Below are 24784 nucleotides of genomic sequence, written 5' to 3'. Positions count from 1 at the left end.
AAACAAGAAAGGCTCGCAAAGGCCCACTATTCGATTTTTGTTACGGCATTAACGGCAATCTAATATTATTCTAATACCTATCTACGAGCGACGTCAAGCATCTTCGGTTTGTTTACATTTTTTTTTTTGTTTTGTTTGTCGTTTATCTTTTATTTATTATTATTATTATTATTACTATTTATACTTATTATAGTTATTTTCTTCCCTCTCCGAACAATGAACACTATATAACCTCAAAAGCCGCCAGCGACCGACTGTCAGTGGCCCGCCACTTCGTCGAACTGTCGAAGTGTCCACTGTCGAGGGTTGTCACTTGTCACGTCTCGTCGGCCATCAAGGCAGCAGCGGGTCGCTACTGACAACAGACAAAGTAGCAACTTGCAACAGCGTTATTGTTATTGTTATGCACAGACCATGATTTATTTAGTAATATTGTTATATTCTGTGGTCATGGGTTCAAGGTCGTACTATCACCATTGAACAAAAGCAGTAGTGGTTTTTTAAACTTTTTTATTATCTCTCCCCGATAACGTTATTATTATTTATTTATTAGTTATTATCATAGTAAAAGGAGATAATATAATTATTATAATTTACTATTTAGTATTTGCCCATATTAATGTGTATTGTACTATTGTCTCTTATTTTTTTGGTGTGCGCAAAGCAACTAACCGTTGTTGAAAGTCCGACCTTTTTTTTATACTGTGGTTTCTTGGCAATTATTTCACGCACTGTTCTCTATACTTAGGCACGTTTCTGCTGTGTACACAATTGTTGTCACTTCGATTGATGTTTTGAAGTTCCGCTAGTCACTACCTACCTATAATCAGAGATGTCGAACACCAACGTCAACGTTAGTTTTGCTTGCCAGCGGTGTTTCGAACCAATCCGTTTGGATAGCTCATTCAACAGCATCAGTGAACACACAATTGCTGAATTATCATGTAAGTGTTAGAGTGATTAACATTTGAACTCTGTAACCTAACGGTTGTTGTTGTTTCTAGTGCCAATTGTCACATGTCCAGAAGTTGATCTTGAGTCTCAGGCAAAACACATTGATCATATGATACCCGGTTTTCACTTGAACGATTCGTCCAGTGGAAATAATGGTTTCACATTGTTGGGCGAAGGGGAGACGCCGACACTTAGCCATCAAATGAAAGTTAGTTAAATAGCCATCCAATGTTTACATGTAGTACTTATCCATATGTGACTAGATTATATTTAATGATTATATCAGGGGTGTCCAACTCTACCCTCAGTAGTTATTAATGCGGTCCCCACTTCAATTTAATATCTTGTCCTCCACAAATACACATTATTCAAGTCCTTGCTATTAAGAGGATGCTACCCATGCATTTTTTGTCTCCGTCTTACACATGTACGACATTTCCATTCACTAGTTTCAATTGTGTGTTGTTCTAGTTTTGATATTAGAGTTAATTGACTTATTATCAAATGTTTGGTTAAGGACATTATCCGTGCTTAAGCATTGGCTTTATTCAATATTTTAATTTTCAAGCTCGATATGAGTGTTTTTAATTTTTGATATTTTACATACCCATATTTTACTTGAAAATGAAAATATCGAAAAATCACCAATGCTTGAGTATAGATAATTCTCTTACCTAAAAGTTTGATAATAGATAAATTAAAACTAACAGCCCACTATTGAAACTAGTGAACAGAAATGTTGTATGTCATACGTGAGTAAGACGGAAACAACAAATGTTTTCAAAAATTAAAAACGCCTAAGGTAATAATCGGTCTACTATTTTGGGCTAGCACCTAGAAACTTGTTTTGAGGGTTGCCACAACTTCAATCAATCTGAATATTATTCATTACTTTCATAATGAAGCAATTTATTTTTTATAATTTCACACAGGTTTTTTTGGTATTTTATGTATAATAATATTATAAACATTATATATCATTAATTTGTGTAGGTGGCTGCCAACCTTTTCGATATCGTGTCTGGAAATTCAAAGATAAACCATCCACTGTGTGATGAGTGCACCGATGTATTGATGGACATGATGGAAGAGGAGCTACAACAGGCTGAAGCGGACTATGTAGATTACAGCAATTACTTGAAAGAGTTTGTACCGTTTTTATTGTAATTTAGACCATTGGTATTAAATGATAATATTATATTAATTGTTTAGACTTTCCACTGAAGAACCAGAAGACATGGATGCACTGAACAAAGAGTTGGAAGACGTGAGTAGTGAAGACATACTTTTCTATCATTTGATGTACAATAGAATATCAATTAAACGTGTGGGTGATAAATTTCTTAAAAAGTCCACTAAAAAATATACAATAGGTACAGTCGTTGACAGATAGATTGGCATGGTAGTGGCAGTGCTTCACCAAGTTGTCAAGTTATTTACCATATAAGTATAAAAAAATCTACTTTTTTGTTTTAAAAAAGTATTTGGCAGAATATTTTTTTATAAATTATCAAAGAGTATGGTGCAACAATAAACTATCTCTATTCTTTTTCAAAATGCATGTTTTTAAATGTTCATTAAAGAATAATTTTGTCTACATTTCGGTGCAATAAACGGATACAATCGGTTTAATAAATCTCTTGTTTGATAAACAAGCTAATATCATAAGAATAGAGATGTCTGGTATACATAGTTTAGTGCACCGGTTATTATTTTATGTCTCCTGAACAAATTCAAAATTGAAAATATGGAGATAGTCTGTTCTCACACTAAACTCTACAACCAGTATAGTTAATACCCAACTCTAAAATTAATATTAAATTTCAAATATGGTTACAGTTGTTAAAAGAAGAGAAAAAGTTGATGGGTGAACTAGCAAACTTGCAAGACACTGAAAACGCATTAGATTGTGATATAAAGGAAGCAGAGAAAGAAAAAGAAAGATTAATTAAAGAAGAGGAGCGGTATTGGAAAGAATACAGTAAACACCGAAGGGATTGTATCCTCATAGAAGATAAACAAAAAAGGTTGGTTTTTTTATAATATAAGTTTTAATTTTTGAATACTTATATAAAATTGATGGATAATTTGGCCTTTTTCAAATTATTTGGAACTTAAAAGTAGATTAATTTTTTTTTTAAATGTATATAATTAATGTACAATGTTTGTTGTAGCGTTGAATGTCAAATAATTTATACCACTTCACAATTGGCCAAGCTAAGAAAAACAAATGTATTTAATGCAACCTTTCACATATGGCATCATGGTCATTTTGGGACTATTAACAAATTACGATTGGGTAGATTGCCATCAGCTCCAGTGGATTGGGCGGAAATAAATGCAGCCTGGGGTCAAGTCACGTTGCTGTTGGTATCATTAGCTAGATATATGAATTTGAAATTTGAAAAATATCGTCTTGTACCTTATGGAAATCATTCTTATGTTGAAGTAAGTTTATATAATTACTTCCAATTACTTACACCTATAAATCAATGTTTTTTTGAAAATATTCTCAAATTTGTTTTTAAATCTAGATTTTGAACATGCTATGCAAAATAAATTAATTGTTAGTTTATTATTACAATTTACAAGCTATGCACTTTCACTCAAAATCCTCTATATTTAAAAAAAATTACATTCCTCTTAAACTTCTAGTTAATAATTTACAGCATTAGCACAGATTAGATGAAATCAATTTCATCTATTTTGTAGTATTAATCTTTAACTATGTTCAAGTAAATTTGTAAGAGATAAATAATATAGAATTAAATAATTAACATTACCATATAAATTAGTAGAATGACATATTATTAATAAGAAAATTGGTTGAAAAATTTATATTTGTAGTTAAATTATATTTATTAATACCTGATTTCTTATAATGTATTTAGATACTAATTTAATTTATACTAGAAATTGAAAAATTATGACATAGTTTGCTTGTTTATAGTTTTTTTTAATAATTTACAAAATTAATGTAAAATAAAAGGCTCTGGTACAATGTGCAACCTTTGTTGATAATTAACCTTTAATTATCTTCACCAGTCTGTGTGATCTACCATTTATTACGATTAGATAAAATACATAAAATATTAAATGTCTATGGACAATTCTATTTGCCGTTGGAATTATTTAGTTGTTTAACTTAGTAGGCGACGAGTCAATATTTCTAAGTGAAGAGTTTACTTGAATAAATTTATTTTGATCTTCCAACTGTGCCTCTTAAGATAATCATATTTAAATGCTATTAACTCATATAACCGGTTGTAACATGGTTTTCGTGAAAAGCGGTTATTATTATGTCGTCAGCATATGCCCCTAGGGATGTATAGGAAGTTTTTGGGATGTCGTAAGTGAAAATCAAGTAAAGAAAGGAGGCAATGACAATTACTTGAGGAACTTCTGCTTTAATTGTGTAAAGTTGAGTAAGTGGTATTTAGGTGGATGGTAAAATAGCAGTTTGTCAGATAGGATAGAACTTAATTAATAGAACGTAAGCCAAGGCAACTAAAATAGAATTGGCGACAATCTCCTCACCCAAACATGCAAACTATATTATTAGACAATTTCTTAACAGACATGAAGGATAATTTTACAATATAAATTAAACAAATCAAAATTTGGTGACTTAGGATACCAAGGATTAAAGGCAGGTGTTAATAAGCAGTGTGTTCGATGAATTTTTTTCTTGTATCTTTTGACATTTAATAATTATTGTCTTTTATTAAAAGATGTATATAAGTTTTCATTATTAAAATTATTAAGTGTAGGTCATACATTGGACCGGTACCAAATAAAATACATTATAATATAAACTAATTTTAATGTTGCAGGTGTTAGGGGAAAAAAAGACATTGCCACTGTATGGCCAAGGTGGCATACGTTTTGTCTGGAACACAAAATTTGATTTGGCTATGGTTGCATTTTTAGACTGCCTCCAGCAATTCAAAGAAGAAGTTGAGAAAGGTAATTCTGGATTCCATTTACCTTATCGAATGGAAAAAGGAAAGATTGAAGATTCAGCGACTGGCAATACATACAATATTCGGTAATTATAATAAATTACTTTTATTAAAAATATCAATTAATAATTGAGCACTAATATTTATTTATAATATACTTTGATATTATAGAATACAATTGAATTCCGAAGAAGGTTGGACTAAAGCTCTAAAGTTTATGCTTACCAATTTAAAATGGGGCTTAGGTTGGGTATCTGCTAAAATAAACCACGAAATGTAAATAAAAAATAAATAAATAATGAATTTGAATTTGAAAAATAATATAGGTAATTTGTATTTTATAATTTTTATATAAATGTATAACTTATTAATTAATATTAAATCAACAATGCAATTGGTTTAAATTTAATTGTTCAAAACAATTTTGTTTGTCAAAAACCACATTAAGCCAAAAAGAAAACTAGATGACCCATTTAAAACTTCTGATTGAGTGATTATATCTCTGATTTGTGGTATAGTGTATTCTACGACTTCAATATCTTCTCCTTCGTGCGCAAGACCTCCTCCTTCAGAAATTTTCATTTGATCAGTTACTTCGGTGTAAAAAAATGTCATAATGGAACCAGCTGTACTTAATGCAGCTCTAAAAATAAAAAACACAATTCAATAATTTATTTTTCAATTCTTATTGTTTTTAATACATAATTAACATTATTAAGTTATAGTGTACAGTATAAATTATATATTTTATAAAATATTAATTGATTACATAGAAAATAAGTTTCCCTAATGGTATGTTTTTAAAATCAATATAATGTAACTCATTTTTTTTTTTTATATTTGTTTTTTTTTTCACAAGTAATTAACTATTAAGTCCAAGAGTATTTTTATAAATGTGAATTTATTGTAGGGTTTGTATGAACAATTTTACAATAAATGTATATTAGCTGTAGCTAACTGTATAATCGATGTACATCATATTTTTTTTAAATTATATACAAAATTGGATCAATTTTTATATTATTATTGATTTGTTTAAAAAATGGGTAAATAGTTGAAATAGCTATTGCAAGTTTATTAGAGCTGTATGAATAAGATTATTTGGCGTGGATATATAGTGCATAGAAACCACACTCACCACTCAAAAGATGAAAATAAAGATGTTTTTGTGTTAAAATAGTAACCTAATTATGCACTATTAATATACCATAATAAAATGTATTAATATACTATATTATAGTTTTTAAAGTAGAAAACATAATTACATTACCTACAACTGATGACTTTTTGCATATCTGACACTTTGACTTCATAACCACATTCTTCTCGGACCTCATCAACAGCTATTTCTTCAAGAGCTTTGTTTTTGTCTACAATACCAGCACAAAATTCTACAGTCAAACCAAGGCTAGGTGGATATTTATTGGTATCAATGAGTCCATCTTTTGGTCTATCACATTCTGGTATACTTTTATAGTAGACACCTACAAACAATTATATACATTCAACAATACAATACAATACACCAATCAATGTTTAATTGTTACCTGGTCTAAATTGTTTAACACACACCAATGTATTTCTGGTTCTGTTGTAAATGATCACAAACACTCTACACATAAACAAAAAACCAGCTAGGTAAAACAAATTTATAATTATATTAATAATTTAAAGTCATAAATTAATATTATTGTTACCTATATTTATTTTACTTTGTGCACTTAAAGAAGAAACTACCATTACAGTATCAGACTATTTAAAAATGGTACCTAGGTACATATCTATGTGACTATATATTTTTCTTTTTCATTCATCTAATAAATAGGTAATATAGGTACATATTATATATTATAATTGTTTAATATCTTTTTAATTGCACTGAAAACAAATTGTGAAAATTATAAATCATATTAATAATAATACTGAACACTGATTTAGTTAACCTTAAAAGTAAGGCCAAGATTTCCATGCAAAGTGCATTATTATTTAGGTGCTCTAGAACAATGCATTTCAAGTACATAAATTATTTCATAAAACAGATACTTTAAATGTGAAATTTGTATTTTGCATTTTTCAATGTTATTCCATTATTAGGGATTTTTGTTCAGCATTTTTAGCTCATTAATATAGCTCATATTTTATTTATTTTTTGTGCATGTTGATATATTGAATGAGCATTAGAAGTAAATTAGCTGAGAGTTCAAAATATATCAATAAATAATATTGGTAATAAATAATTCATAATATTTTTTTGATGGTTTTTAAGTATTTTTCATTCATACAAAATGTCAATCATTCTATATATTCTTATTATTCTTATAAAATGAATATTGTTTAATATAATATTTATCATTAAGCAGGTATATTATATTAGGCAATAGGTGATATTGATAAAACAAAAAAGTATAGTAATAGTCATGAAATAAATAACATTAAAATGAGATTGTAAAACATATAGGTAATCAGTAATCACAATTTTACTAACTTACAAACATTTGTATTTTTTAGTTTTATAATAATTTTAATGTTTAATGAGTCTTTTAACTTTTAGGTAGTATTGATCACAAAATAAATACTTATAAAATAAAGAGCAAAATGATTAGTTAGGTATGGTATGATGTAAGATATTTGAGCTTATTATTTATTATTATAAATAATTACAATAATTAAAACATATATTCAAATAGATATTTTTTAATTTACTTATTTATTTTTCCAATTTGTTAAGATTACTACATTGAAAAATATTTTAACTTCTAAAGTCGGAAATAAAAATTAGGAATGCAGGATGTTCCAATATAATTATTCCAGTAATTGTTTAAATCTGTCAGTAATTTGTTTAATACATTTTTGTCAAATCTGATTTATAAGGCAAAATTAATTTATATTTGAGTATTTGACCCATTTATTATGAATATTTCAAAAAGTTATGAGCATTAAATATAAATAGGTAAATACAATATAGGTATTTATAAATTTACCAATAATTAATAACAATTAGGTTATAATGAATCAACTTAAGTTTAAGAACCAACAAACATTGTGACACTTTCTAAGCAATGCAGTGCCTAAAATGTTTAACATTATAATATTGAGCTATAATAAACAAAATATAATTATTATAAGTGCATAATTGTTTAAAACACAAATGCACTTATACTTTTATTGATGCACTTAATTTTTAGTAATGCCAATATTATGACCTCAAAATAATGCATTATTAGTGTTAATAATATAAAGTATATTTACCCATTATGACTATCAATTAGGTCCCATTTTATTTCATTTCCTCCCTAAACAGAAAAACAAACAAATGTACTAATATTTCACAGCAATTAATTTGATTCCTAAATACAATTAAGATAGGTAATATGTACTTGTTTAAATATCAATGAAAACGGCCTAATGAATGCCGATTCTGTGGTTTTAACAACTCTGACATCGGTTATGGGCTTCATGGTTGAACAGGTTTCGAGTTAATATCTGTGCACAGGAAAAACAAAACTACAAAATTGGGTCAAACTATTATAGAAACGTTAAAATAATTTAATGTATAAAAATAATATAATACTTACTATCATCAAAGTACCCACGTAACGGTAATTCGGGAGTCGGACGAACTTGGAGATTTTGCAAAATAACCACTCAATAGTAGTCTACCCGGTCGGGATGGAAAATGAAATGCAAGAATGCAACTAACGAAAAACTGTGTAATTCGTTGATCGATCACAAGCTGCTGACTGCTGTCGCGTACTCGGATATCAATATTGTGGTCGCAGACTGCAATACCGTATTAAATAATAAATATTATTATTATAATAGCCAATAGGTACCGCGTATTGTGTGTCCATGTCAACCGTTATCATGGTGAACACCGATGATGATAAATAATATTATAATAAATAAGTACTTAATACTTAAGACTTGAAAGTATTATTTATTGTTTAGTCGGTAATTACTAATTATTGCTGCTATAATAATATAGTACGTGCCGGTCGCAGTGGAGTTAAACTGCAACAGCTGCTACGAACAACTACTACTCCCACTATATTATAATATTATCTACGACTCCGATAAATTATTATTTGTTACCATCGAATTAGGTATATTATTATTTATTATTATTATTATTTGATTTCATAATCCGTCATCCGAAGGAGTTGCAATTCATAAGATCTATACGTGGGCCACTTTTAGGGACTACTTTTTTTTAAATATTATTTCAGTGATTTGTATTAATATTTAATTCTATAATATAGAATTTCGGTTTTCGGAGTAGTTGTATATAGTCGTAGTAGTTGTGGCAGTATGCGTTCGGAGTATTAAATTATTATAATCGTGGCAGATGATTGTCGATGTAGTTGCAGTACAGGACAACGCTCGTGGCAACTTTATTAATTATTTATCACATTTCTGAGGGGCACATTGATTAGGACGTTACGTCATCGCGGTCCGTCCGCCGACCACTATTGAACTCTTCTCTACTCTACTCACTGACTACTGACTAGTCCTCTCGTCACTCGTCAGTCATTCACCCGCTTCCATCGCTCTACACTTTATCGGACGGATTTGACTCTTCACAGTATTTTGGTCCCTCGTCCGATTTTTGATTTCCTGTAATAACTAATAAAAACAATTAAATAACAGCGCGCCCACACCCACTGAACATAATAATAATATGATCATATGATCGTCTCGAGTGTACAAAATCTGTGGAAATTGTGCGGCAGAGTACGTCGCTTATCGACCACAGGTCCGATTCGTATGGCAGATTCAAACGTTGCACGTAAGTCGTCCATCTGTTTTCGATTTCATTCGTCTCCTAGATGAATATTGTTGACAGTTATAATTAAGTAATTTATACTTTAAGTTGCTGTTATTATTGTTTTTGACGCTGCATGTTAGTTTTTGTAATATTCCTCTAACGCACTCGCCCGACCATTTTACACAATTCTGTGCATAAATAACCTTTTAGTAGTGTGTCTGCAACGGTCACCATGTTTGCCAAATCAATATCGTCGTTTTTCTTTGCTAGGACATTAAACGCGACTGTTCCCAAGATGATGTCGTCCACATGCATTGAGGCGTTGTCCGCTGAAGGCCGGCGGGACTTTTACAATTCGTTTGACACCGTACTCACCGACTGCGATGGTGTACTGTGGTTGCTGAACAACACTATACAGGGGGCCACAGAAGTCATGAACGGTTTTAAGGCGGACAACAAGAAGGTGTTTTTTGTCACCAACAACAGCACTAAATCGCACACACAATTCTTGGAGAAGTTTCATGCACTGGGATTCAAAGCCCTGGCCAACGAAGTGGTCAGTACTAGTTTCTTGGCCGCAAAATACTTGAAGGCCAATCTCGATCCATCTAAGCAAGTGTATGTGATCGGATCTCCAGCTATCGCATGTGAACTAGATGCACTAAATATAAAACACTTTGGTGTTGGCGAGGATTATTTAAAAACTTCTGTACCCACGTTTGTTGAAAACATAAAGCTCGAACCCGACGTTGGTGCTGTGTTGGTTGGATTTGACGAACATCTTAGTTATCCTAAACTATTTAGAGCTGCATCCTACTTGAAGGATCAAAATGTCCTGTTTGTGGCAACTAACACTGATGAGAGTTTCCCAGTGGCTGGTACAGGTTTAGTTATGCCTGGTACTGGTAGTCTGGTGTGTGCTGTCAAGACTTGCGCCGGACGAGAGCCATTTGTTGTTGGCAAACCGTCAAGCTATATATGCAATGTCTTAACGGAAACAAATAAAATTGACCCTTCAAGGACAATAATGATTGGTGACCGTTGCAACACTGATATACTGTTGGGTAAACGTTGTGGATTTAAAACACTGTTGGTATTAACTGGTGTTAATAGCCTGAAAGATGTGGAAGAGTGGAGCAAATCTGATGATCCTAAATTACTGGAGTTAGTACCCGATTATTACGCTCAGAGTATCGATAGTTTAAGAGCGACATTTCCAGTGCCATTGTAATGATTGAATGACAATTTTTACTGTTTATTTTAAATAAATTAAAATATTAAACTAATGCATTGTAGAACAATTTTATTATATTATGTTATCACCGTTTTTAGACAATTTTTAGGGGTGGATATTTAAATGTTTTTCACATTTTGTTCAACTTATTGATTTATTACTTCAATTATAGCAAAAATTATGGGATGTACTCGTGCCCATCATAATACAATGTATGAAGTTTTTGGAAATGTTAATTCTTTTCTGGTAAAATTGGTATTGTTTATTAAATAGTACAATTCTTGTGTTATCTGAGAATAATATGTTACCTATGCTGTTTACTTTTTTTTATGTCAATTAAATTTCTGATTTTTTTGTGAATGAACAAATGTTGTAATAAACAGTTTTTTATTGTCTGTCTACCAATATTTGTTTAGTTGTCCTTATATTATTTCATACTATTTTATTATCTGCTGAATCGTTAATCAATATTTCTAAAGAGTATAACAAATAACAATCAATAATTATCAGTTTATCTGTCTGAGGATTTTTTTTCCCAAATAGGTTTTAAGTAAAATATAAATTACTAAGACTGTGCTATGTCAGGTATATCATAGGTATTAAGTAATAAAAATTTATGATTTTTATCTTTTAATACAATAATACTTCTCACATTTGAATGTTATTGATGCATAATTAGGTAATAATTAAAATATATATTATGTAATTTAAAAATTAGTATAATACCATCGCTTAACATTTTCTAGATAAATTATAGAAGAATATTTTATCTATTTTGAAACATTAAACCTACTTATAAATGTAATAGTATTTACTTGAGTATAACAATATAATATTGTTAACGTAATATTTCTTGTAAATTAATAGGGATTATTGATCAATCTGTTAAAGAGAAATGATATCATTTTTCTATAATTACTTAAAATATTAGGTATAAATTATTATTGTTGGGTTGATGCAATACTTGCAAGTTATACGTCGATTAGAGATAATTTGTCGAAGTAAGATAACCTTTTTTTAAAGTTTATCGTTTTAGAATTATTAAGATTGCAATTTTGAGACTAGATGATATTATTTTAACACCATTATTAAATTTGATTACAATAATGTTTTCAAACTTTATAACTGATTATATATTATAATATACAATATTTTGGCATAGAAATATATAAAATTAAGTATATAATTTATTTATATATTTATTTACTAAGTATCTAGACATCGATGGCCCTTATATATTTTTACTACACATACTTAAACACTTGAACTGTTAACTTTCATTAGTTTGTTTACCTCAATTTGTTTTCATTATATACATACATTATACGTGGTTTACAATAATTATCTAGTTTTAAGTTTTTAATGAAGATGATCAGCTGTTTTGTCTTGTCTATGTTTTGAGCTTCCTACAGAATATTGAAAATTCCCTTTTTAATGGGCTTGTTTGTACAAGAGTATTTGAGCATGTAGGTACTCCAATTATTCAATTTTTGAGGTTCACCGGTGTAATTAACCTATATGGTTGTTTGCATAACATATTTGTTTAACAGATTCACTAGGTAATATTTTATTTATTCTGTTAGTTGTAATAACAGATATAAGAATGATATAAGAATCATCCTTTTAGATTCTGAGCGATGAATGTATTGGTCTTACAATTATGTGTTTTTCGTTTTATCACTTCATTTTTATATTTTTTGTGTCTGGACACTTTTTGATGTGGTAAAAATGGTTTGATTTTCAATTATGAGGGTTGTTTCTACCGACATTTAGTACCTAATAATAGGTAGGTCGTATGTACCTATTATATGGTATAATATTGTAATAATTAAGTAGGTACTATAATATAATATTATAATGTAGGCATGTTTTATTTTGTTAGGCAAAAATAAGTTTAAACTAACATAGATAATATTATTATTTATTACTAATAGAAAAATAAATAAATTGCCAACATAAATATAACCAAATACCTATCCTTAGCAATATTTGCTGACAAACAGACAAACCATCTCCACTCGTTTTTCGTTCGTAATGATTTATCGTTGAATTCAAATTTAACACATCTATTACAATTACCTTCGCAATAACCTATCCAAATACTCAATTACTAGGTAGGTACACTCTACGCACCATCTATAGGCTGGGTGAATTCCCTTATATATATATATATATATATATAATATTTTGACATATTGTTGCAATTAATATTTTAAAACACGAGTTTTTAATAAATAATTTTAATGTAGGTATACCTACGTAGATTTTTAAATGTTAAAACTCTCCCCCTCACCACCTTAATTTACTATAATATAATATTATTAAGTATTAACTATAATTATTATAGGATTAATTAGTTATTCATTAGTTATAATTAAATAACGTAAACTTAGTTATTTAAAAAAAAAAACTAGAATAAACTGAGCCGTTGCTCAATATATTAATATATCCGTACAAAAGGACTGCAAAAGGTATCTAATTGTCAGTTGGCGTATAATTCTATAAAAACGATAATTGAGAAGGTACCTCTATTATTTTTTTTTTTTCGTATTTAGGAATCAACTTTAGCACATGTATATAGGTACAGTACATAAGTACACTCTTTTACATTAAAAATAAGGTCTTGATGAATACCTATGCTGCTGAGTGTTGGGCGACAAGTCATTGAGTCACTATACTCACTAATGTCGTCCAGGTGTAGGATTTTGATTTTATTCGCACACATATTGTTTGCTATTGATATCATCGACATTGTTATTTATTATTATTATTATTGCAGAGTTGAGGGTCTCGTACAGAGACAAGGGCGATGTCTTGCTCGAAGATAATTTGGAATCGAAAAATCCACATCAGCTGTTTTCTATATGGTTCAAAAAAGCTTCGGAACGCGACGACGTGAGACAGCCCAACGCTGCTTGTTTGGCTACGGCTACTAAGTAATACAGATTACTATAAACTTTATATATATCATAATACTAGCTGATCCTGTGCACTTCGTTGCCCGTTAAATGTACCAACTCTATATGACTCAAACTTTGTTCAATTCGTTATTTAATATTCGGTGTATGGTGTTCAAAATTTATCTTAACTTTTCTGTTGCCTGGAATAAAAATTCTGATTCACAGCAGTACCTGATAAAGGTAGGCAATCTACCTGCTGTAGATCACGGACCCAGTGCTGTTTGTACGGAAGTGTATCATTTAACTCTAAAGTATCAAAGTTATACCAAGTTTATTTTGATATAATACGATGGGTTAATATAATCAATTAGTACAAAATCCTAACCTAACCTAACCGTACTAAAATCCGATGAATAAAAAAAACCAAATTTAACCCTTTTAAAATTAGCCTATCTTCTTCCCAGAGATCTACACACAAATATTCACTTATATATAATATAACTGATCCTGTGTACTTCGTGGCCCATAAAAAATGACAAAAAAATTGTGATTGTTCAACTCCCTTTTGGTGTAACTTACTGCAGTAAGTGCAACTCAGCCACCCTGGTAGGCAATGTACGGAAATTCGATTTGATGCATGCTTGTACCTGATCTGCCCGATTAACCAATAGCAACCAATAATAAATAAATTCTATTTCTATTAGTTATTTCTCATATAACCAAGGTTACCTATATAACCATTTATAAACAAATATTTCCATCGTAAATCTCAAAATCCTTGTTTGAGCACTTCTATTAATTGGTCGTAGCGTGATGTTATATAGCCTATAAGCCTTCCTCGATGAATGGACTATCCAACAAAAAAATAATTTTTCAATTCGAACCAAAAGTTCCTGAGATTAGCGCGTTCAAACACACAAACTCTATAGCTTTATATATTAGTATATATTGTACTAGAAAATAGAACCCCCTTTGTATGTAAGTACGCGTTTATCTCTAAGTACTTGAATTTTAACATTTCTAGTTTTCACTAATGGATTGGCTTAGTCTCTAGGAATATTTTAATGTTTAATACGTCTAAGAAAACTTATTGGATAATTACTCATTGGTAATTTAGTACCTACTGTATATAACATAGCGTGTATATTTTTGTGACGTTCTGTAGGTCTGGTATTCCGTCGGCTAGATTTGTTTTACTTAAAGCTTTCGGCGAATCGGGTTACACGTTTTTTACAAACTCAGAGAGCCGCAAGGGCCGAGAAATCGTGAGTACCTCATTACCTTGTCTTATATAATATATTAATATAAATTGTCACGGGATATGCCATCGTTTATAATTATATAGGTACCTTATGTATTTATATGCAATTGAATTGTACTGCGGAACAACAAATCGAGTATTAATAGTACTGAACGTATTGCGAGTAATGGGACTATTGTAACTAGGATTTTCGATCACTCCATATAGCTATATAAAGGTGTACAAGCATTAAAATATTAAAATTTCTAGGAAGAAAACCCGGTAGCAGCCATGACGATATATTGGGACGCGTTAGACCGATCGGTAAGTTTAGATTTATAACACATTACATATTGACAGGGGTGGCATCCTGGCATATTATTTTGACGCTACGCTTTCGTGCCAAATTTTTGTTTTAGATTGTGCCATTAAATTTGAAAAAGGAACATATACAGCTATTTATCGGTAAATATAACGATTAGGTATTCGAATTATTCAATCTTTAGATATTAATATATACATATATTGTGATATTATTAATTATTAAAAATAAAAAAAAAATGTGTATAATATAAATATTAGAATTTTTCGCGTGCTCTCAAAATGTTATCGTGTGCCATGGATTTGCCATCCCTGCTAATCAGGCTGCTATAGGATATTTCTGTCGAGGTTCTGTTGCTGTTCTATGTTAATCATCATAGTTCGGGACTTATTGCACTAGAACGGAAAATATGCACTTGTATGTGCTTCAAAAATTGAATTATATGCGCTAAATATATATATGAATAATCACAATTTGTTTAAACAAATACATTTTAACGTGTACAAATAACAAAAACATATCACATGAAACATTATGTAAATCCTATAAAAGTAAAATATTTGGATATGAACTAATAGAAAAACATTTATTTTCCACATAATTTTCTAAATATATATAATAATCTATTAAAAAGTAATTAAAATTAAAAAAATTATTTTTACCAGGGCTTTGCACCGGAATCATTTTTTCGGGTGTTGAAAGAAAATTCGGGTGTTACGGGTTAATACACTTTTCTGGTTACGGTTAAATGCAAATTTATTCGGGTTAATTCGGGTGTTAAAAAAAAAGACATGTTCTATATCAATTAACATGAGATTTTCAATGCAAATTTGATATACCTAGTAATCTGATTTTATATTTAAAGTAAAAATAATTAAAAAATTAAAAATTAAAATATTAAATTAAATATTTATACTTATTAGTTATTAGTTTATTAAGCCTTAATACTTAGTACTTACTCAGTCCTTTTTCTATAAAAGAAAGTTCTCGCCTATTACATATTTTAATTTTGAACTAAACATATTTTCGTTACATTTATTTTTGATTGAGAAGATTAGACAACACAATTACTATTGTCTATTATTGAATATTGTGAAATAAAATAAAACAATCATCTAGCATCAATGTCTTTTTTATTTTTTAATTAATTATTTTGTCAGTTGCAAAAACAATTTTTTAACCTTAACACGTTTAAGTTTTAAGTTTTAAGTTGAATTGTTTTTACAATATAAAATATAAATACAGAATACAATATACAAAATACAAATTAATAATTACTTAACAGTTAACAGTCAACACTTTTAAGTTTTACAATAAAAGTCTGGACAGTAAAAATTTAAAAATAATAAAGTACATAAATTGATGATAAATTAAATATTTAAATGACTAATTTACCTATAGTATTACTCAACTGTATAAAATATATTATTACATCTTATTATCATTATTTTTTCTTTCTTTCGGTTAGGTAACTTTAACCGGACATTGTAAGAACGGCCATTATAGTATTATCTTCTTATCTTAGTCGCGTTAGTTGCAAAAAATACATACAAATTGATATGCCACTTAATTTTTAATAATGTGGGTTTCGGGTGTTTTTCGGGTGTTTATTTTTTTCAATCGGTTTTGTATATACGGGTTTCGGGTTATGCTATTTATTTGGGTTAATTCGGGTTTCGAGTTTCGGGTTACGTTCGTCTGCAAAGCCCTGATTCTTACCATTGCCAAACTAAACTTACTAATTGAGGTAGATAGATACTAGATCCTATCTAATTTATTTAACCTGTTGAAAAATCGAAATTGTTTTATTTTTATAATTTACCTATGAATATGTGTAAAGAAAATTGTTTAAGACAATTTTGGGCAAAATCCTTAAAATAGGCCAACTAAAATGTTATAGTAATAGTGCTAAAAGTCCCGAACTCTGCATTGTATAGATTAAAGATATAAATTATAAACGAAACCAATAGTTAATCGCGCAGGTAGACATTAACATTATTGAATACATTTTCGTTTACATATATTTAATGTACGTATTATAGGTACGGATCGAAGGGGCTGTGGAGAAAATCGATGAAACTGAGTCCACTGAATATTTCGATACGAGACCGAAAAGCAGCCAAATCGGTGCTCATGTGAGTCGGCAGAGCACAGTAATAAGCAGCAGAGAGTCACTCTCCAAACAAAATGAAAAGCTTGAAGTTGAGTTCTCCGAAAAACGAGTGCCCAGACCGTCTTATTGGTAAGCAGATGGGTCTATGCGGTGCCGTGTGCCCGTGTATCGGCGTAATATATGTTTAGACTGTTCAGAGCTTAATGATATTCATGGTTGGAAATACCTACCGAATACACTAAATTTTGCTTGTCTACAATTTTACCGAAATTCTTTCTGATGTACTTAAATGTTTTTTTGACTTACGTCAACAATTTACCAGTGAAAAATATTTGCTATATTTTATTGCCAATCGTGACATTCAGAACCCCCTCAAACCTCTCTTTCGTTTTGCTTTAAGTCAGTAGGTATAATATACTCAATATTATAGTGGTGGAAAAGAATTTCATTCATTATAGGTTAATCTGATTATGAGTTAAATTGTTTTCTGGTGGGAGAGCAAGTGGTCAGTTATATTTCTGAAATTGGTGGGAGTGGGGGTTAGTTAACCTCTTGCCCCAAAGCCCTCCCTTGCAACAGTTCTACCCTAAATGTATACAAATCGTCAACAACTCTATACAAAACTATAATACCGCGAGATGAGACGCCTCTATAAATGTTCGATTTGGTCGAGCTTATTGCGTGGAACTCCCATTTTTTATCTACAGGAACGGCTACAAAATAATTCCCAAAACGATGGAGTTTTGGCAAGGGCAGAGTGACAGGCTGCACGATCGCATCGTCTTCGAAAGGGCTGAGCACGCGGCAGAAAAGCAAATCGCCAGTCACGCCGGCGAAAATGGTTGGGTATTTTACCGTCTCTCGCCGTAACGTTGCGTCGTATATACATATTATACCATCTATACCTATATATCGTGTGTCGACATAAATGTATTATAATAATAAGAACACAAACTTCCAATAAATTGTGGTTTTTTTTTCGTATTAAATAGTGATGTACTGTGATGTACCTATAGCTAGTATAATAAATTGATTAATATTAAATAATAATAATAATGAAAAAAATCAAACTACAAAATATATCTACAAAATACATTTCCAATTTTTCCGAATGTTTATCCTTGAGATTTAATTATTACCATCGCAAAATATGCAAGTTTTATGCAAGGAAATTGAGCTTTTTGAAAAGTAAACGGTAAAATAGTACCGGAAAATGTCAAATTTATAAGCGGAATCAAAAATTCCCTTGTGGCATGCGGTTCCAGTTAAAACTTTGCAGTCAATAGCATTACGATTGATATCACAATATATAATTAGCTTCCATCCCGTTGACCCCTTTATATAAACTGCTTCCGTTCCACTATGATAATAATATTATTTCTCACTCCGATTGCCACCACCTGCCTTTTCCTTGCTTGACATTATACGCGGTTCGTTGGATTGCCTACCCAACTGATTCAGGAACATCGTAGAAGAGGAACATTAGATTGCTTATTCAATACAAATCTGGGCGTCGCGACGCGTCGTTCGAAATTAATACATCGAATCGAACTTGATTTGTCCTTCCAATCAATTAAGAATTTGTTCTCTAATGATATATTTTTTTAAATTGTTAATATTTCAACAAATAAAATAAAACATGACAAATGAATGGTTTAGAGTTTTTTTTTGGCCTCAAATGGCTCAAATGTTGTATTACCTTTAATTAACCCCCCCCCCCCCAAAAAAAAAAAAAAAAATATGTTCTACATGCCACTGATGATATACTTACAACTAACTGATATAAGTGCTGTTATTTCAATATTATGTATAAAAACTATACCAGTGTATCGGCTGTGTAATACATAAATTTATAATATATTGTGCATAATACGAGCATATAACTACACGCAGCTCTAATAATATGTTACTAGCACAATATTAATGAATTTAAAGTGTCATAATTATCATCGTGGTCATTATTATAATAGTATATTAATATACCAATTATGTACCAAGTAGGTATATATTACATAGTTACGAAATCAACCAAAATTATCTTATTTTAATTTTTTTTTTTATAAGTCAATCCTTTATATTTATTTAATTCTGTTTGATCAAAAATATTGTCTATTGCATTTTTTCATAATTTGAGTTTGAAGTATTAAAATAAATTATAGAAATTTTCATGGGGGGGGGGGGGGGGGAGAGCTGCAAGATTACGAAATGTAATATTATATGATTTTATCTTTCAACATCTCAAATCGTTTGTCTGATTATCAAGAATCACCTATGGTGGCTATAAGTAAAGGTACATTATACAGAAGTCCTTGAAACTACGTTGACAATATTATTGCCTAATATTCGATTGCATTAAAAACGTGATGAACCTATATTTCCTAATTTTTTTATTTATTTCATTATTATAGAATTATTTTAACGTAAATACCACGTGTCTCTTTGAATAGGTATAATATCGTATGTTTAACCTTCGCGTATTAAAACGCCTACCTATACAATATTTCCTATTCGATGCTTAACATTATAGTGAATTATTAATTAACTATTGTCAAACTTAAAAGTAAGAACATTATCTATGTTTGTGCGTTATTAGTTTTTACGGTCTTGTGGAAGATACCTAATAAAAGTATTCAAGTAGGTATACCTACCTAATACAGTCGTACAGACAAAGATAATTATGTAAAAAAGTGTATGAAATACGTATTTAAAAATCAATAAAATTTAGTATTATTGGATACAAAATATACAGATATTTAAAAATACTTTAAAACTGCTATTGTATAAATAATAGTTAAAAATCTAATATAAAAGTAATGGTAATGTTCAATACGAGCTGATAATGACGGCATAACGTATAGTAATAATTAATATTATCACTAGTTTTCCATATTATTTCTTCAGTTTGTACCTAAATTGTAATTATTAGTTCATTTTGGCTTGTTTAAACGGTAAAGACAATATCTACACGCACACACACGACCTACGTAATAATATATTACTGTTTTTATAATAATTTACATTAAATCACACTATAGGTACGCGGGTACGCCTTATACGACCGATGAGCTATTATAGTAAAGGTTATGAGATATTATATTTCCCAGTTTGTTCAATCGGTGTTAAATGTTAACAATGCCAAAAGAAATCACTTAGGTCCTGATACACGCAATCAACAGAATCAATATTCAATACGATGTAAATCATTATAGGTACATTTTTTTTTATAGTTATGTAAATTGTACGGGATGTATATTATAATTTATGTAAAGGAAATAATGTTTATATATTGTACACTCAACATTGTATGCAAATCAGCACATATTATAGGATCAATTAATATAATATCGATCGAGCGTAAATACAAACATTATAGGTAATTAATATTAATACAATTTATTTTTATCGCATATGTATTAGTTCCCTTGAGTAGGTACGTCGAGTACGTTTAAAGTGTAAAATACTTAAGTTTTTTTTCCTTAGTTATAGTTTATTTTGTTAATCAGTTCTTTTTTATTATCTTAAATTAAATTAAATGTCTATATTGTAAGTTCATGAGTGTGAAACGCTTTAAACCTGAACAAACTTTTTATAGTAGATATAGGTATATCATAGGTATATGCTATATGAGTATAATATTAATGTATAGTATAGTATTATCGAGGAGAGAGGTAAGGAAGCAACGATCGACTTCGGTACGACATGAGGACAGTGTTGGGATATTGAAAGAGTCTCGGATTAGGCTGCAGTCATGTTGAGGGTGATCTACCCGTGTATTAGTGTATTATTACATTTACCGATTTTATAATTGGTTTTCTTAAAATAAAAGTGTAAATACTAGGATAATTTCTATATAAAAAATGTATAACCCTAACCTATGGGGAGGGGGGGGGGGGTGGAAACCCCTTACACTTCCCCCCTCCTTAACAACGCCACTGCCCTTAACAAATGCAATAGGTAGGAAAGAAACTTATTTTGTACGCGCTCAATACGTAGTTGAGTGCGTACAAAATAATAATTATATAAAAGTGATAAATTGTTAAACTTTATACATATACATAATACATTTGTGATTGTATTTCTTTACTAATAAGATATAAGATGAATGCATTTACAATGTATATTTAATCTATAATAGTATAAGGACTCTTGATCCCCTCTGTCTATCAGTGGGCCCCAATATTTATTGTATGAAATTCAAATAAATTATATGAGTTAGGTACCTATAATAACTAATTCAATACACATAACAATAACTAATGAGCATTAAAAATAAAAAATAAAAAAATATAAGCCTGTTACTAAATTGTATTTAGTTATAACAAAATGTCATAAAAAAGTAAAAAGTTGTGGAACTACCTATTATATAAAAGTTTTTCTCTACATTTTAGATACTTTCAATCGGATGATGGTAAAATGTACTTATATACTTTGTAGGTACATCAAAATAGCGTTTGATTAAAAGGTTATAAAAAACGTATCTATATAGGTAAGTTATAACTGCAGATGTTAAAATAATAAAATACCAACGATGGTCCGTAACGATATGACTATATGAGAAGAAAATAAAAGTAGTACGAACATACTTGGTAAACCTGCAGGTTCAATGGGCAAACTAGATAATATCATCGACTCCGCCAAACCATTTTTTACTAGGGGTAAAGGTTGATGTGGTCGATGTGATTGTGCCACTTCAACCATGGAGGGCAGCAATCAATTAAGCCATTGACAATGCGAATTTTAAGTTGTACAATTCGGTAACTCGAGATTGATCTACTGTTTTTTATATATATATAACAATTTCTTACTATAGGACAAGGAGAGTATGGAGAAATATAGGTATAAACTTCACGAACAAAAATGATAAATAGTTATAACACTTCAGTAAGTATTATATTTATAGGTATAGCTAATATTTTTTTCAAATTAACTAAAAAAAACTGAATGGTTTTGAATGTCTTTAAAAAATTATAAATTGCTAAAATATATATAAGGGCCCCGGCAGCCTCAGGGAATTAGTTTAGGGAAGTCCTTTAAATCTTCGTCGTATCTCTCTTGCTGGTAGTATATATTTGTAAAAACAATGTGATATTCTTACTAATATTATAATATTAATATGATATGTAACCAAAGACAACCATTTAAATAAACAAAATCAATATCTTTTTTAGGAATCCCAAAAAATTCACGTGTAAGATTTTTTTAGCTATCTACAGGGGTTGAAAAAATAAGCTATACACACTCCAAGTCTCAAGTAATCTATTGATATACCTTTTATTTAAAATGCTGTAGTAGTTTTTGAGTCTATTAACTTCCGATAAACCAACTTTCATCGTATAAGTATAAAACTTCGCCCGTGAAAAAATGAAAAAAAATATAAAATATAGCTCTATATATTGGTGTACTTTGGTTTTAGTGTACTTACCTTAGTTAACGGGCAAATCGTAGTCGGGGTACCCTCGCGATTTTCCCGGGCAGATTAGATATAGCATATTTTACAAAACAAAAGTGGTTCATACTACTCTTTCGACTTTACTGGTACAACAATTTGATGCTTGCGTTTACCTAATTTGCTAGAGTAATCAATGGTAACCATTTGTAAACAAAAACAATTTCTATTTTCATCTTAAATCTCAACATCTTTGTGTGATGACCTCTTCCAAGCAACTTTTCCAATGTGTCTTTTCGTAAAAGTCTTATTCGGACAATACAATTACGAACATAAAAAAAAAATAATATTAAATTAGCTAAATCGGACCGATTTTTAACCGTTTTCAAAATATGATTACCATCACCCAACGAACAGAATTTAATTTTACCCTATAAATAAAGAAAAAATAAAATAAAATTAATGTTGAGACTTGGGCTACCCCTCAACTTGTAGAGATTGAACAAATACGCCAGAAACACATTCCAAGACTCAAGGAATCTATTGGTATAACTTTTATCTCAATCGGTCAAGTTGCTCAAAAATTACACTATTAATAATAACAGATTACACTCAAGAATTATATATTTATATTACAATATATTATATATTATAATAAGATTATTATAAATTAAAAGGACGTACCTGAGTGTGTTGACTTGGTCTTACTATTATTTAATTTAAAGGTAAGCATATTTTTATCCACGCCACGACCGCGACGTAGACTTTTTTGATATTTTAATTTTGAAGCATGTCATAACAAATTAAACTAAAATTAAATAAAAAGCCTACGCGTCGCGTGGGACCCAGAATAATATTATTGCCTCGATAAAATCCTACCTGTTCACTCTACTATTAAAAATGAAAGAGTAAAATGAATTTTTCTGAACGTAAAACTTGTTGTGCTTTGGTAAGGAAACAACAGCTCGTACGACGTACTTGACGTGCGTAAGTAATATTATATTGGAGTATATTGGACCATTATAAAATTATTAATTTTAGATTCTGAGCGGAGCGAGGAAGCTAGTGGTTTTTATTTATTTACTTTGTAGTTATAATATTATATTGGTACAAATTAGTTTTGTTTTTTTTATTTATTATGTATATCTTTGGTACTAATGTAGATATGTCATCAGCCATTTTAGGTGTATTATATTTTTTATATCGTCCGGGGCGTATATTAACTGCGCCGAAATTACATTTTTACTTGTAAGAATATCTATTGATCGCGTCGCGTATCAACTCCGCCGAACTTTTTTACATATTGATTCCGCCGGCTATTAATCCACTGAATATTTGAAAATTAAATAATTAAATAATTTTAATAATAACAAAATGTAAAAGCAGGTTTACATTTACATTCATGTTAATGTTATTTTATGATATAAAATATGTTTTATTTCATTAGTACACCCTTTAACACTGTAATTTTATAATTATTATTTAAATAAAAAAATAAAAAAATGGCAATTTTACTTGAATTCGTAAAAATAACAATCACTAGGTACCTATATTTGAGACTTAAGTTATATTATTTTATTGTTTTAACAAATTTTACATTGTTTTTTATTGTTTTTTTTTTCTGCCATAATATAATATGTATAATTGAGTTATATTGGCAGGTTTGGACGACAAAGTTTGAATTGCTTTTTGAAATATTTATATTTAAATAAAAAAAATATATACATTTACTTTTATGGTAAGCTGTGTGTACCTACTACCTTTCAGTTAACTAAAAAAAAAAAATGTACAGTATGATACATCGGTTATTGTTCAATAAACAGTCGGCGGAATCAACATAAATAAATTTCCGGTGAAATCGATAAAACCCTATCGTCTGCGCCACATTATAATAGGCTGCAGATGAGG

At 29.7% G+C, this 24784-nt stretch overlaps 3 protein-coding genes across 7 annotated transcripts; 2 read left to right on the top strand and 1 right to left on the bottom strand.

Annotated features, from left to right (window-relative positions):
- The first annotated feature begins 251 nt into the window (after positions 1-251).
- Positions 252-5928, top strand: LOC132945130 (beclin-1-like protein). Of its 3 annotated transcripts, none has more exons than XM_061014783.1 (9): positions 252-370; positions 749-944; positions 1005-1162; positions 1948-2099; positions 2167-2221; positions 2794-2981; positions 3129-3402; positions 4788-5002; positions 5088-5928. In XM_061014783.1, the coding sequence occupies exons 2-9, from the start codon at positions 833-835 to the stop codon at positions 5194-5196; spliced, it is 1263 nt and encodes a 420-aa protein (XP_060870766.1). In that variant the 5' UTR covers positions 252-370; positions 749-832; the 3' UTR covers positions 5197-5928. The 3 variants fall into 3 exon arrangements, with proteins under 3 accessions (XP_060870766.1, XP_060870765.1, XP_060870764.1); XM_061014782.1 differs by lacking the exon at positions 252-370 and adding an exon at positions 410-426; XM_061014781.1 differs by lacking the exon at positions 252-370 and having other exon boundaries at positions 548-944.
- On the bottom strand, positions 5007-8940 carry LOC132945132 (uridine diphosphate glucose pyrophosphatase NUDT14-like). Of its 2 annotated transcripts, none has more exons than XM_061014787.1 (6): positions 8492-8940; positions 8294-8399; positions 8166-8209; positions 6464-6528; positions 6187-6400; positions 5007-5559 (listed from the first exon to the last, which is right to left on the bottom strand). In XM_061014787.1, the coding sequence occupies exons 2-6, from the start codon at positions 8372-8374 to the stop codon at positions 5322-5324; spliced, it is 642 nt and encodes a 213-aa protein (XP_060870770.1). In that variant the 5' UTR covers positions 8375-8399; positions 8492-8940; the 3' UTR covers positions 5007-5321. The 2 variants fall into 2 exon arrangements, with proteins under 2 accessions (XP_060870770.1, XP_060870769.1); XM_061014786.1 differs by having other exon boundaries at positions 8294-8420; positions 8492-8939.
- Positions 8941-9303: 363 nt separating this feature from the next.
- On the top strand, positions 9304-19141 carry LOC132945131 (pyridoxine-5'-phosphate oxidase). 2 transcript variants are annotated; one of them, XM_061014785.1, is made up of 6 exons: positions 9304-9702; positions 13695-13851; positions 14981-15080; positions 15326-15379; positions 17420-17619; positions 18198-19141. In XM_061014785.1, the coding sequence occupies exons 1-6, from the start codon at positions 9603-9605 to the stop codon at positions 18358-18360; spliced, it is 774 nt and encodes a 257-aa protein (XP_060870768.1). In that variant the 5' UTR covers positions 9304-9602; the 3' UTR covers positions 18361-19141. The 2 variants fall into 2 exon arrangements, with proteins under 2 accessions (XP_060870768.1, XP_060870767.1); XM_061014784.1 differs by lacking the exons at positions 13695-13851; positions 14981-15080; positions 15326-15379; positions 17420-17619; positions 18198-19141 and adding an exon at positions 9952-11320 and having other exon boundaries at positions 9327-9702.
- The last annotated feature ends 5643 nt before the right edge of the window (positions 19142-24784 follow it).

Source organism: Metopolophium dirhodum, chromosome 5, assembly GCF_019925205.1.
Source record: "Metopolophium dirhodum isolate CAU chromosome 5, ASM1992520v1, whole genome shotgun sequence".
NCBI lineage: Eukaryota > Metazoa > Arthropoda > Insecta > Hemiptera > Aphididae > Metopolophium > Metopolophium dirhodum.
Note: the sequence above shows the minus strand (reverse complement) of the source record. Positions and strands in the feature narration are given on the sequence as shown.

What these genes read in the sequence shown, in the direction of transcription:
- LOC132945130 (XM_061014783.1), top strand. Translation starts at nt 833, where the DNA reads ATGTCGAACACCAACGTCAACGTTAGTTTTGCTTGCCAGCGGTGTTTC. An exon ending in TACAGCAATTACTTGAAAGA is followed by an intron (nt 2,100 to 2,166) that starts GTTTGTACCGTT and finishes TTAATTGTTTAG; the next exon opens with ACTTTCCACTGAAGAACCAG. An exon ending in GGCAATACATACAATATTCG is followed by an intron (nt 5,003 to 5,087) that starts GTAATTATAATA and finishes TTGATATTATAG; the next exon opens with AATACAATTGAATTCCGAAG.
- LOC132945132 (XM_061014787.1), bottom strand. Translation starts at nt 8,374, where the DNA reads ATGAAGCCCATAACCGATGTCAGAGTTGTTAAAACCACAGAATCGGCA. An exon ending in CTAATTGATAGTCATAATGG is followed by an intron (nt 6,529 to 8,165) that starts GTAAATATACTT and finishes GTTTATGTGTAG; the next exon opens with AGTGTTTGTGATCATTTACA. An exon ending in TGTTAAACAATTTAGACCAG is followed by an intron (nt 6,401 to 6,463) that starts GTAACAATTAAA and finishes AATTGTTTGTAG; the next exon opens with GTGTCTACTATAAAAGTATA.
- LOC132945131 (XM_061014784.1), top strand. Translation starts at nt 9,977, where the DNA reads ATGATGTCGTCCACATGCATTGAGGCGTTGTCCGCTGAAGGCCGGCGG.